The following is a 14,198-nucleotide window of genomic DNA, read 5'->3' as shown; positions in this document are numbered from 1 at the left end:
AATGTAATCGCTGGTGTGCTGAGTTGTGCAGCCCTGCAGTGAGGCCTTAAAGCTGCAGTGGCCAATTAAGCAAAACATGGCCTGGTCTTTAGGGGGGTTTAACACTGGGGTCCTCAAGTGGTTAATTGGCAAATGGCTTTCACCACTTTCAGTGTGGTGAGCAACATCTCAGGGAACACAACAACAGTGTATGCGTCAAACACAGTTTTCCAGTTTGCGTTATGATGTATGTAGTGGGACATATTAACTGGATCAAATTAATCCGTTTTATAGCAATGGAATAATTACCTTAGCTTATTTTGCCATCATTTTAAAATCAAAGTTACCTATTCATTATCTATTCATAGTAAGTATGTGGGCAGCCTGAGGTAAAGAAATCAAACAGGCTGGTGAAAAATAAAGTGCTGATTGGTGAAAGCTCTGTGCACTGCCCGGTGAGAAGTTTGTCTATTCCTATTATGAGGCCTCAGTCACAGTGGGACGTTGCGGAGCTGCGTTATAAGACTTTACCGCACTGCAATGCTAATTTTATGGGACGTTCACAGTGCGATGTTAGCGTTGAATTGTAAAATGTAGCATTATGGTAACCTCTAAACACACACGTTACCAGGAACTGGAAAGCATGCTTTCCATTGCCTGTATGCTTTACAGTACCTATATAATGCAGCGTTAATGTGGGTTACCACCTTTTTTTGTGTTGTATTGTAATGCTGCGTTGTGACTTTAACGTCGCATTACACTGCAACGTCCCACTGTGAATGAGGCCTAACCTTCTTCATAGAAAGGAGCTGGATGGATTAATGTGCATCAGTAAATTAAGGTCCAGGACTCCACCTGGATACAAACAGCTGAAGGTATGTTTATAGCTGCCCTGAACTCAGTACGTCTTCTTTGCTCTAAAAGATACGCAACAGCATAATAACCTTCAAATAAAAAAACATTTCTTTGTTACAACTGATACAAATCCTGCAATAAATCTGCAGTGTTTCTACTTCTTGCTTTCATGGAAGCAGACATATTGTTAACACACTGTGCTTTCAAATGAGCTTATCTGCCATCTCTGCCATGGCAGTCATGTGACACAGGGGAGAGATCAGGTTACAACTTGTGATTAGACACAAATAAGGGGGAATTAAACAGGCTAATCTCTCTAAATACATACAGGGTGCATTTCTCTCTGTCTTCCTTTAGTTCTGTGCATGAGTTCAGGTCCATGTTAATTCACAGTGCAACCCTACAGATGTTGTTACAGAGAAGTGGAGGCAGTGGCACTTTAAGATTGTGCCCCCTCTAGTGGGAGTGTTTATGATACATAAATGTTTATGGAAACTGATATGTTTAGCATGTGATAGAAGTTAATGTGACCAAAACATTGTGCCTGTTTGACATGTTTACACTTTGCACTGAATTAAACAAGCACTTAGTTGATGTCAGGGCTAATGGGGATGGAGCAGTGGTAAGGGGTTGTGGTTAGTGTCAAGCAAAAAAAAAGTGGTGGTGACCAGGGGCGTATCTAGAGGGGAGCAGTCCTTGAAACCGCAAGGGGGCCCAGATCTGTAAAGGGACCTAAACTGCTATTTCCCTCCCTCCTATCAGGTGTTTTTGTGGCTACACGTATTATGGATGTGGAGATTACAAAGTCCACACTTCTTTTAGGATCCTTGCAAGATAGGCTCCCAGACTGTGAAGGTCACCAGAGGTAGTAAGGTAAAATGTGTCAATACTGGGGGGACCCATCAAAGTTTTGCTGGGGGACCCCATGATTTGTAGTTACGCCCTTGGTGGTGACCTAGAGTATGGAGCACAGCAGGAGTTAACTATGCTGGTGGGTTGAGGAACGGCCAGGAGTTTCATAGAACCTCTAAAACTAGGTACAGGGTGAAATTTCCTCTGTTAAATCCGGTGTCCAACTCAATGAGCGCGCAAGTATCAGGCTTTAAAATGATGTGCTTGCACAGGCAGAGGAATGGCGTTAGCAAATAAACTCTACTGGTCCCACAATTAAAAAAGTAACATTTGATTGCAGATTTTATATGAACTATGTTTTTTAGTCTGGACAATGTTTGGGCTAAACCAGGGATGTCGAACTTCAGTCACCGAGGGCCGAAATCCTCACACATTTTTGGCACAGCTCAAATTACGTTAATTGATGGGATTGAATCAGGAAAGGTGTGGTTGGTTCATCTAGTAGAACCATTTCTCTGTCTATCCTAAACACTACCATGGATATGGCCCTCAAGGACTGGAGTTCAACATCTGTGGGCTAAACCATTAGCAGCCTACCCTTGCAGTACTCTACTAAATATGATAAATAAGGCAAGAATTAATTTATGTAGACCAGTGTTGTTTGTGAATTTTTGCCAAAGTCATTTCCGCATTGAAAATACTATTTTTAATTTTAAGATTTTTTTTGCAAAAATAGCTTGTATTTTTGCATTTTTCACAAAAACATGAAAAATAGATAAAAAGCGTGAAAACGTGGAAAAAGATATTTTTACTATGCAAATTTTTACTGGGAAAATGCAAAAAGTCGATAATGTTTACCACGCAAATTTGCAAATATGTTTACTGCCAGAAATGTAAAAAATAGCATTTTTTTTTCTATGGCATTTTGCTCAAAAATGTAATTTAACATTATTTTCACAAAAATGAATGCGAAAATAATATTGGCATTTTCACTCATCACTGATGTAGATCAGTTTTATTTGCATATCTTTATGCACTTTTTCTCTGTTTAAAGAGGATAGCACAACAGTAACTGATAAAAAGCCATAATCATATGTATGTATCACCAGTATGAAGATGATTTCTATTTTACTACTGGGAAAAAGAAGCCCTCTGTGATTCTTGAATGGCTTGGCCTTGGATCTTCACCATTTATGCGTACAGCAGATCCTGCAGCAGCAGGTAATTTACATTTTTTTTTATTACAATAACCTGAGTGTACAAAAAAACCTGAGACTGCAGTCAGTTATAGCACTGGTCTGGGTGGAGTTGCTGAACTCCCACTCATAAGAAACCACCCACTGTTCTCCAGATACTTACCGTATGTAACCACAGATAAGCCAATTTTATTTACATGCACATTTTGATCTACAAGTGTGTGTGTGTCTGAGTGGTGTCGGCTTATCCAGGGGTGATATACTGTGCAGGGTGCTCCTGTGCAGCCCACCCCCCAACATAGCTACCTCTCCTCACTGCCGGGGAGACACAAGGATGCAAGCTGGAGCGAGGAGAGGTAGCTATGATCACTGGCAGGCTTTCAATGTATACTCTGCATGGGGGTGGCTATATCATGGCATGTTGGGTGGGTCAGCCAAAATGATTTAGGCAAAGCGTATGTGTGCTCCCGGACAACTTGAGGTTTGAACTATGTGACATTGAAGACATTGGGGAAACCTTCTTGAAATTGTTATTTGGAAATGTATTGGCCAAAACTAACACTTAAAGCCCCCATCCATGTGAACTGTGTATCAAACTAATAGGCCCCATCATTCTTCCACTGCATTAGTTCTATAGATATAAATGTAAAAAAACAAAATAAAAAAAAGGTTTTTTTTGTAAATAACAGTGGTCATGTGACTATTGCAATATTCTGGAGAGGTAAAATTCCTAGTTCCCACACTAATTTTTGAAAGGTGAATCAGCAGTCTTATTAGTCTGGACCAATGGAAGATCAGCATTGTGTCTGTGATGTATAATTAGCAGAGCAGTCTGATGGCCAAAGTAATCCATGGCTGCAGAACACCGGAGAATCTAATTTGAAGTTAAGGCATTTTACTTGCTGGCAAAAAAAATGCTGCTAGTGGGTTTGAGCACTAAATGCACTAATATACAGTTTAGCAATCATATACAGCAACGTGTCCATCAGCAGGGATCGCCTTATGCCGGATACGTGTGCTTGCTGGTTCCTTAAGCAAAAAAAGCACAGCACCCCTCCCCCGTGCAGCATAAAATACTCACCGAGCCTCCAGTGATGTCTTCAAGCCTTCCTGTAGCTGCTAGCAGCTTTCTGGTGCCCTCCGTGTATGACTCCCAGCATGTCACCTGCCCTGCGTTGGGTCACGTTAAACGCCGGAAAGCCACTAGCGGCTAGGAGCCTGCTAGGAGCTACAGGAATGCTAGAAGACCGTGCTGGATGTTGGTGAGCATTTTATGACTCACAAACCCCCCAAAGCAAAGTCCCCTTTATCCCCTCGGGCATACTGGTTAGTTGAAACTTGTGGTTGCCTGAGTTCCAGATAATGAGCACGTTGCTGTATTACAACATTACAGAACATAGGTAGTCCATGGTTTTGGCCTTCAGATATGTCCTGCTAAAATGTCTGTTGCTCAATATACTTTTCGTAGGTACATCTTAGAACCCAGTAGGGTTAGAAATGTGCCAGCTTCTAAACTGCCAAGTTCTGTGCTGTATTTTAGTGTCTAATAGAGAGAAATCGATTTTCATCATATGGAAGGAGTGCAGAAAATTGTTAACCAATCTCGCTTATGGTATGACCTTCCCTTTCCAGCACCCTTAGTTCTATACACAGCACTATTACCCTTAGTACAGCTGAGCTGTCATTTTCCTTTGCACAGTGCTCAATATACTTGTCTGCTGCTTACACAGGTGATACTCCACTACCACACTCAACAGTGGGGAACTTGAATTGAAGGATACTAGTCACTGGGTCTAGCGCATGTGGAAAGCTTAAGGTTCCCTCGCCACAAACGATCACTTTGTTTTCAAGCTCCAGCCTCCAGCACAATAACCTTAGACAAATAGTAGCCTCCATTGTGTAAAAAAACACAGCTTTTTATTTCCATAAAAGCTTTCAGTATTTCCAGAATACTCACATGGGGAATATCAATACACGCTTGAGCTACATGTGGGCACTTTCCCTGTAGGCTTACGGCTCCTGTGGCTGAGAATCACCCCTCTGTCCACTCCGCCACCAAGCTTGGCTCACTGTACATGCAGTGTCTTGGACCTCCACTGCATGTGCTAGATCGCGTCACCACTTCCACACTGCCTAACTAGTTTCATCGTTGAGACTCATCAGGAGCTTGCGCCGCAGCACCTGCACTATATAGCACCTGGTATATCTATTTGTCATGTAATTCGTTTTGCCTAAGTGCAGCATTGTTTGTATTAGCTATCAAATGAGAAATATGTGGTACAGTATTATTTTAACCGTGATAAGTTGTAGAATTATCAATTTAGGTTTGAGGCCTATGTCATGTGAATTCGTTTTAGTAAAAAACTGAATTAAAAGCAATAAAATGGTTATTTTCATATATTCTTTACCAAAATAAAACACTAATAAAAAAAAAAAAAAAACCCAAAGTGATGGTATTTAAAAGGGAATACATAACCTTAGCAACTCAACTTTGTAAATCTGTATGTGATGAGGGTATATTACTGTTATTACTGCTGTTTTTTCAAATACAAATAAGGATTTGTAATTATTAATAGAGTATATTGAGAAAACAGAAAACACAACACAGAAAGAAAAACAACAACTTTTATTTCCAAATAAAATGTTGGTCACCATACATTGCACTAGGAACATGGTTTAAATGTTGTGATAACCAAGATAAATAGGCAAATGCATTTGTGGGATTTGTCTACAATAGCACTGTTTATTTTAAAACTATAATAAATGAAAATGGGGAAATGTATTTTTTTTTATTTTTTTTACTCTTAATTTTTCCTTTTAAAATACATAGTAATAAAGTAATTACTAAAAAAAAGTACAAGCCACAAAATGGCTAATTTGTCCTGAATAATACAATGCATAGCTCATTCAGGTGTTGCTTACGCCCATAAGGTGAAGAATACCCAGCGGTCAGAAAATGTTAAGGAAATTATTCATAATGTGATCGTTTAGGATAGATTGTCCCACCAGGTTCTGTGTTTTCATACTAAAATGTACCATTAATGGGCACCTTTAGGTCTACCCATGAGGGAAACTGCTTATTGACAATGTAACTATGAGGTGTTTATGTCAGCATGTTGATGTGAACTGCAGTGCTTGTACATTCACAGCACAAGCAAGTTCTATACATATTAAAAATTAATCCTTATTTAGCAAATTGCTCTTTGATTATTCTTCAGCTCCCCAGGAAAATCTGGAGGAACTGGATGAAGTGGAGTCAGAGGAAGAGGAGATGGTTGACATCCAGGAGGAAGCAGACATACTCCAGGCTGAGCGCGTACTTGATGATGAAGATGAGGAGGAGACAGCAAGGCGCAAGAGGAGGAAGGCTAAAATGGTGGAGAATGAAATGGCAAATCTTCTTCTTGCCATGTCAATAAAAACCAAAGAGCAGCCGGGTGCGCAGGAAAATGATGGGGAGTGGCAGGTAACGAGTGGATCCAGCTGCCATATCTCTTATATAGCTGTTGTAGGATTTTTTGTGAACATAATATTGGCCTCAATTCACTAAGCTTTATCAAACACTTTATCAAACATTTGATAATTTACCTCATGGGTAAAAACTAATTTTGAACTCACTAAGGTGTTATATATTTATCGAATGGTTTATCAATAAATCATTTGATAAATATATAACACCTTAGTAAATTCCAAATTAGTTTTTACCCATGAGGTAAATTATCAAATGTTTGATAAAGTGTTTGATAAAGCTTAGTGAATTGAGGCTATGTGCAGAAAAACAGAAACACGATCAATTAAGATGATGGTACCTGTTTAAGTTATGGACAGCCAGATCCACTAGGATTTTATGTTATGCCATTAAGACATTTACTAGCGTAAATTATAAGTACATGGGGCTCCCCTCACCTGACCCTCACCCACTCCCCCAGTTTAATACAGCAGCATTAGGTGCCCACTGCATCCACAGATAGTATTCAATTTTCCAGCCCCCCTCCCTTCTCCAGTGAACATTCCTCCCATGAAGTCTATGCAGAGTGTTCGCAGAAGAGTGAACTCACTTGTCTGACTGGCATGCTCCTATTTCAGTTTGTGTGTATTTGTCTTCATCCATGGGAGGGGGGGCACTCATCAATTTATTTTCACCTTGGGTTTTCTTTAATGGTTAGTATAGTGAATCATACACATAGGAGCTCAACAAAGAAATGCAGCATTATTCACTCAAAGGGTGTGTGGTGGAAGAGAAAGAAGATGGGCAAATGTAATGTTGAAGTTGCCGCAGCTCGTGTGGTGTATGGAAGGGGCGGCATATTGAGGTGTGAGGAGTATCACAGTTGGGTATACATGTAAGACAGCTGTCTGTCAGAATTTCTATATTGTATAGGTTATACTTTTGTTTATATATTTTTCATCTTTTGAAAGTAATGCTTTTTTGCTTGTAGTGCCTTATATATTCCAACCCTCTTTTTTGGCTCTTCTCTTTGTTTAAACCATTCATTGACTTTGGGTAGCAGAGTAAACTTACTCCTTTTTCTGTTGCCTTGTTTAAGACTACGAAGAAACAGAAAAAGAAGATGAAGCAAAGGATAAAGCATGAACTGAGGAAAGCAGATGCAATGATGCAAGCAGAGGCTGACCGGATTGGAGACATCTGGACCCTGGACCCAAATTCACGATGGAAACTTTACAGGTAACAATGACAAGATGAAGGAAGAGCATGATGGTATTACAGGAGGCACAATGGGCCTTGTGGGTAAAACGTCTGAAAAGACAGTCTGTGTTGCTTCTGTTGTCAAGTGTCTGGGCTGACAAAAGCATTTAGCAAGGATTAATTAAAGCAACTCTTTATACTTAAAGGAATACTGTAGGGGGGTCGGGGGAAAATGAGTTGAACTTACCCGGGGCTTCTAATGGTCCCCCGCAGAGATCCTGCGCCCGTGCAGCCACTCACCGATGCTCTGGCCCCGCCTCCTGTTTACTTCTGGAATTTCAGACTTCAAAGTCTGAAAACCACTGCGCCTGCATTGCCGTGTCCTCGTTCCCGCTGATGTCACCTGGAGCATACTGCGCAGGCCCAGTATGGTCTGTGCCTCTGCAGTAAGCTCCTGGTGACATCAGCGGGAGCGAGGACACGTGAGGACAGGTGAGTGGCTGCACGGGCACAGGACGTCTCCGGGGGACCATTAGAATCCCCGGGTAACTTCAACTCATTTTCCCCCGACCCCCCTACAGTATTCCTTTAAAGTAGCTAGAAACTCAGCATTTCTTCTTTGCTTTAAACACATTTTTCCCAATAAAAATTATTGAAACCTAAAAGATTATTTCTACCACAAAACCTAATACTTAACCAAAAAAATAAATAAAAAATTGGTAGCAGAACAGCATTGAAACAGTTGACACAGCACTTGTTTACTAATTGTAGCTCACAAAGGAATGTAAACCTCAGCAGCATGCTGGAACTAAGCTGCCTCACATAGTAAAAGCAGAGGAAACTCAGAAATGATCACTAGATAGATTTGAATATATAAATACAGCAGCTATGAAATAAAATGCAATGGCAGCTTTCAGAGCAACGTACTTTGGGAACTTGTGAGATTTGTAAACAATATTACCTGTGCACAAAAGCATATATGGTAACTTTATGGGTAATACAAAATAGAAAAACACAATTTTATTAAATGTTATGACAGAGTTTTAATCCCAATTTAAGGGATAGTTAAAATCATTGTGCCATTATTTTTATTTAAAAAAAAATTCATGTTTTACCATAGTATGTTTACATTGCTGCTTTATTCCATAATGGGTTCCTGTTGCCTGATTGTTTTTTTTGGCTGCATTGAACAGATGCAGAGAGAATTCATAACATTTCCACTTTGTGGTGTTTGCATCACCTCAGTATGTCAGCAAAAATATGCAAGTGTCAGCATTCTCTAAAGTCTGTCCACCGTATTGTAACATGAAATGGCCATAAAAGAGATACGGTAAGCTGTTGCCATCTGGACAGCAACTGCACTTAGATAATGGGCTTGTTTCAGTAAACCGTGCTAACTCATAGCACGGCGCGCTAGCGTTTTTGCACGCAATCCCGAATTTTCACGCGTAATCGTGAATGTTTGCCCGTGATTGCGCGTGAAAATTGGCAACTGCACGCAAAAACGCTAGCGCGCCTGTGCTATGAGTTAGCACGGTAAGTGAATAAAGCCTTATGTGTTATAAAGTGTGGTGTAAACATCGTATATGTGATTTATTCATTGAACACATCATTTAGCACATTCCTAGCTCAACAATACTCTATGGATATTTATTCAATACTCTATATGGAATTTATTGTATCAATAAAACAAGGACAATCAGTAACAAATATTACAGTACATTGCATAAGCTGACCAGATGAATCAAAATAGTCTTCTGGTCAGTATGCTGTTAAGAATGATAGCTGGATATCTTTGATTGCTATGGTTAACATAGACAGGTTTATTATTATATTGGTAGGTGAACAGAGGCGCCAGAAGGATAAAAGTACATCAAATTTTTAAAAAATTGCTGGGAGGAAGTGGTGGACTTGCCTCCGTTAAAGCAGACACCAAGGACTGTAAATATATAGATATACACATTTATTGAAAATACCCCAAAGATGCAACACGTTTCGCGGGCACAGCCCACTTCTTCAGGCAATAAGCACGGGATAAACAACCGCAATTCATTTATAGCAAGCAGAGGTTTATTATTATTATTACTAGTAAAAAGGCCCGCCTGTTAACAAATGGCTGTGATACCTCCCCCTGCTGGCAAAAGAAATCAGTAACTAAATGAAGTAGCCTGCAGTATTATCTGCATTCATTATTTGACTTACTACTGCTACATATTTAAACAATTTACAAAAAATAACCATTAACTTTCTTTTTTCCCACATTGTGAAGGTACTGGATACAGTTGTATCAGCTGGATATTCGTTTGAAGATCCTGACTCACGAGCAGAAGTATCAGGAGCTTGCCGATCGCTTAGCAGAGCTGAGGCAGAGGCAGGACCTGCAGCTCCTACAGCAAGCCACGGTTATTGGCATGACAACCACAGGTCAGCTGCTTTCTTTTCTAATATTACTCCATGGAACAGTAATCAACATTTAAATAGTAGAAAAAAACAATAACTGTTCCTTCTTCCAAAAACCGAGATTGGCTGCAAGAGGATCTTAATTCCACAATTGAATAAGTACACAATTCAGAAATTGCTGAATTGTCAACATTTAAATGCACTTGTAGCCCTATAACATGCCTGGACTTGTGATGGCTGTGGCACATCCTACTGGTTTCAGTTACAGATGCTGAAAATTAAATTAAAGAAGAACTGTAGTCAAAATAACATGATCAATCAAATTGCATCATTTTTTACACTATGAATTTATAAATTATTTAGTCAGTGTTTGCACACTGTAACATCTTTCCTCTCCTTGATTTACATTCTGAAATATATCACAGGTGGCAACATCTTTAGTACTGGCAATTGATCTCTGCTGAATGTTCATTTACTGAAAGCTCTAAAGGCAGTAGAAAAGATCTCTGGCCTCCCAGACTGCTCTTGCGCAGAGAATGCTGCATGCATAATGAAAAGCCTAGGCTCAGCCTCTGTGGGGAGGCGGGGCAACATACTAATATACAGGAATATTCGGTATAGGAAGTGTTTCTGATGCCGAAACCAGGATATTTAATGTAAAAGTGGGTATCCCGGATAATGTATTGCATTTTTACTCTATGTCGTTATTGTTCCTCTTTAACTTAAGTAACTATAGACACATAATTGGACCATTAATGTAAAACCACTAAAATACATCCCTTACTAGACCTCAGCAGTCCAAGCAAAATTAAAGCGAAACCGTGACCAAGATTTGAGCTTCATTCCAATCAGTAGCTGATACCCTCTTTTACATGAGAAATCGATTCCTTTTCACAAACAGATCATCAGGGGGCTCTGTATGGCTGATATTGTGGTGAAGCCCCTCTCACAGGAAACTAAGCGGACCATGGTCCTGACAATTTCCTGTCTGTGAACCTCATTGCATTGTGGGAAATAGCTGTTTACAGCTGTTTCCAACTGCCAAAAAAGCAAGCAGCATCTCCTTTCACTGACATCACCTGCCAGCAGTAAAAATGTCACATGTGATAAATGTCAGAATGTAAATCGGGGAGAGGAAAGCTTTTTTACAATGAGCAAACACTGACTAAATAATTTATACATAATTATTGTAAAAATGAAGCACTTTTTTTATTACATTATTTTCACTGGAGTTCCTCTTTAAGGCTGGCCACATTTAGATTTCCCCTCAGTGTGGCAAACCAGTTGATCACTCTTTAATGAGAATCTTATTAGATCCTAGGTGTACTTGGCAGTCACAGGCTTGCATAATGTGGGATGTGCCCCAGGAACCCCAGAAAAACTGAGCCAGATTAGGAGAGGTAAGACTTTAGAAAATACCACAGTAGCATGTGGAGGAAATGCCTTGAAATTAGGGAGGTTATTTTATTTTCAGAAAAAAATGCATACCGGTAGTTTGAATGTACAAATGTAGTGGGTAAGCACCATCAGACAGCAATTATAAGCATAATTATTCATTAAAATAATTTTAAATGGAGTGTGTAATCACAATCATGTTCCTCCTGGTAAGCTCTTCACTCCTTCTTCATGGCACCTTTCTGGTTTACGCTATTTCTAACACGCCATAACACTGGTGTATTTTCCACATCATGGTCCATTCTGTCCTCTTCACCCTTCTCATTTTTTTCCCTCGTTGCTATTGGTTGTTTGTTTTTCATTGGTGGCTTTGTTCACGGCACTTTTTTATTTGGTTTGTCGCTTGGGGACATTGCCTCCATTCCCCCGATATTATTTTTACTCACTTGTCCATATTGTAATTTTCACTTTATTGTTAGCCGGACTGGGCTTTGATAATAATTACTAAATTAGGTTCACTGGAAGTTAGATATGGGACAACGGGAGAAGACAAGGTGACTCGCTGAGACTGGAGAGGTGACACTGGTGAGGTAGGCGACAGAGGTTGTTTTGGGAGGTTTACAATAATGTATGTGAGGGCTGTAGGGTGCAAGATGGATGTAGATGTTTTAACATTTGTTGATATTTACATAACCATCTTTCTGCCTTTGCTCGGTTAGCATACACAAGTTTTTGTTGGGCAGGAATTGGTTGACCCACCTGATTCAGAACTGGACTGTTAAAGGGTTGAGGGAAAGCCAATGTTTGGCTATGAGGAGCCTGGCAGACTCCCATTGTTTGATTACAAAAGTAACTTGTCTAACTTTTACCATATTTAAAAATGAACTGCAGTAACGGATATAGCTTTGAGGATACTTTAATTTTTTTTTTAACAGACGTATTTTATTGAAATTTTTTCCAAAAATACAGACAAAACATACATTGCCCATCCCACCCTAACCCAACTCCCCCCCCCCCCTCTCCCAGGTGTGCATCGCAAGGATCATGTCTTAAATATTAAGGTAGAACCTATGAACCGGGTTGGACAGTCTAGTGATAATAGTGTGCGAGTATAGACTATCAGCATTTATGACACATCAGAGGAACACAATTCTGCTAGTACACCAATGGAGTATCACCTTAGACTAGTTGAGTGACAGCATAGTAGAAAACAAAAAGAGAGTACAAGATGTGACTTTCCCTTAGGCCCTAGGCATCAGAGAGAACATCATGAGAGGTAAGATAGTCTAACCAGGGTAACCATATCAAATTGAATTTCTGGGGACAATTTCTATTTAAATATGTTAATTTGTACCATGTCATTGCCTTGTTGATTTTCTTAATCCATAGGGCCCTAGAGGGAGGGTCGTCAGAGAACCATTTATGGAAAACTTCCTTCCTAGCATACATACACAGAATGTTAAATAGGGTAATGTGGTGTGTGGAAAGGGTAGCATCAGTGTATAGCCCCAAGAGTAGACTCCTGGGATCTACCACAACCCTCTCTCCCAGAACCTCGGTCAACAAAGCAGCCACCTGTGTCCAGTAATTGTGAATCACGTCACAAGTCCAGGTCATATGGAAGAAGGATCCAGGTTGAGGATACTTTAATTTACTGCACCATGGGTCTCTCCATTAAAACAAACCCTGTGATTATCTTCTTGCCAGGTGCTGCCAAATACCGGCGCATCCTCCAGGAAGTACAGCCTCGCATTGTCATAGTTGAAGAAGCAGCAGAAGTCTTGGAAGCTCATACCATTACAACACTCAGTTCAGCCTGTCAGCATCTTATTCTTATTGGAGACCACCAACAGGTAATGGCACTAATTAACAAAGCTAAAGATGGAACAACAGTATTCCAGCAAACCTGGACTGGATTTTAACCTCTTGAGGACTGCAGGGCTAAACCCCCCTAGTGACCAGGCTATTTTGAGTAAAATTGGCCACTGCAGCTTTAAGGCCAAGCTGCGAGCTGCACAACACAGCACACAAGTGATCCCCCCTCCCCTTTTCTCCCCACCAACAGAGCTCTCTGTTGGTGGGGTCTGATAGCTCCCCCATGTTTATTTTTTTTTAATAAATATTATTGTACGTGTTTTAAAAAAAACAACACTGTTTTTTTAACTACCTTCCCTCCCTCTCTCCCTCCCTCCCCACAGCCAGCCAATTACTGCGATTGGCTGTTATAGGCTTCTGCCTATGAGAGCCGATCGCTCTCTTGTCCCCCAGGGGGATAGCCATGTCACACGGCTGTCCCCAGTACAGCGCTGCTGCTGATCGCAGCACTGCACAGTCTAAATAGACGGCGATCACGCCGTCTAACAGTCTCCTGAGCGGCAATCGCCGCTCGGAGACTGAAGGCGGGGCGGAACTCCGCCCCCCAAGCAGGAGATGCGCGCGCAGCCTGCGCGCGATCTCCTGCAAAACAGAGCCCCAGGACTTTAGGCGGTCCTGGGGCTGCCGCCACGGCCATCGGCGTGACGCGGTCGGCAAAAGGTTAAGCTTTGATAAAAGGATACTTCCCCCCCCCCCCCCCCCCCCCTCTTATTCAGTCAACCTGCTCACCTCAACCTCTAGGCCTTGGAGGAGAGGGCCACTTTAACACCTTAGGTGCTATTTGAGAAGAGCCCTTAGCAATAGAATGTCAAATAAAAAATGGTAAGGAAATTATATTTAAAAAAACAACAGAAAAAAACAATAGAAGGAAATGAAAGCCCAACTACAGTTGAGCTTTTTCACAGTCTTCCCTATGTTATAATTGGAAAATGGCTACTTAAAATGTACCTGAAGTGAAATGTGACATGATGAGATAAACATACGTTCATATAATACTG

The 14,198-nt window shown here is 40.7% G+C and overlaps 1 protein-coding gene across 2 annotated transcripts in view; it reads left to right on the top strand.

The window, feature by feature from the left end:
- ZNFX1 (zinc finger NFX1-type containing 1) overlaps positions 1-14,198 on the top strand; it is a 56,770-nt gene that overhangs the window by 30,616 nt on the left and 11,956 nt on the right. For both annotated transcript variants that reach the window (XM_068264328.1, XM_068264329.1), the window contains exons 7-11: positions 2,796-2,907; positions 6,101-6,348; positions 7,430-7,569; positions 9,800-9,954; positions 13,033-13,178. In XM_068264328.1, the coding sequence (XP_068120429.1) occupies positions 2,796-2,907; positions 6,101-6,348; positions 7,430-7,569; positions 9,800-9,954; positions 13,033-13,178 (801 nt within the window). The remainder of the gene's footprint in view (positions 1-2,795; positions 2,908-6,100; positions 6,349-7,429; positions 7,570-9,799; positions 9,955-13,032; positions 13,179-14,198) is intronic.

This window comes from Hyperolius riggenbachi, chromosome 12 (genome assembly GCF_040937935.1).
Source record: "Hyperolius riggenbachi isolate aHypRig1 chromosome 12, aHypRig1.pri, whole genome shotgun sequence".
Taxonomy (NCBI): Eukaryota; Metazoa; Chordata; class Amphibia; order Anura; family Hyperoliidae; genus Hyperolius; species Hyperolius riggenbachi.
The sequence above is the reverse complement of the archived record's forward strand: the minus strand, read 5'-3'. Positions and strand labels throughout refer to the sequence as shown.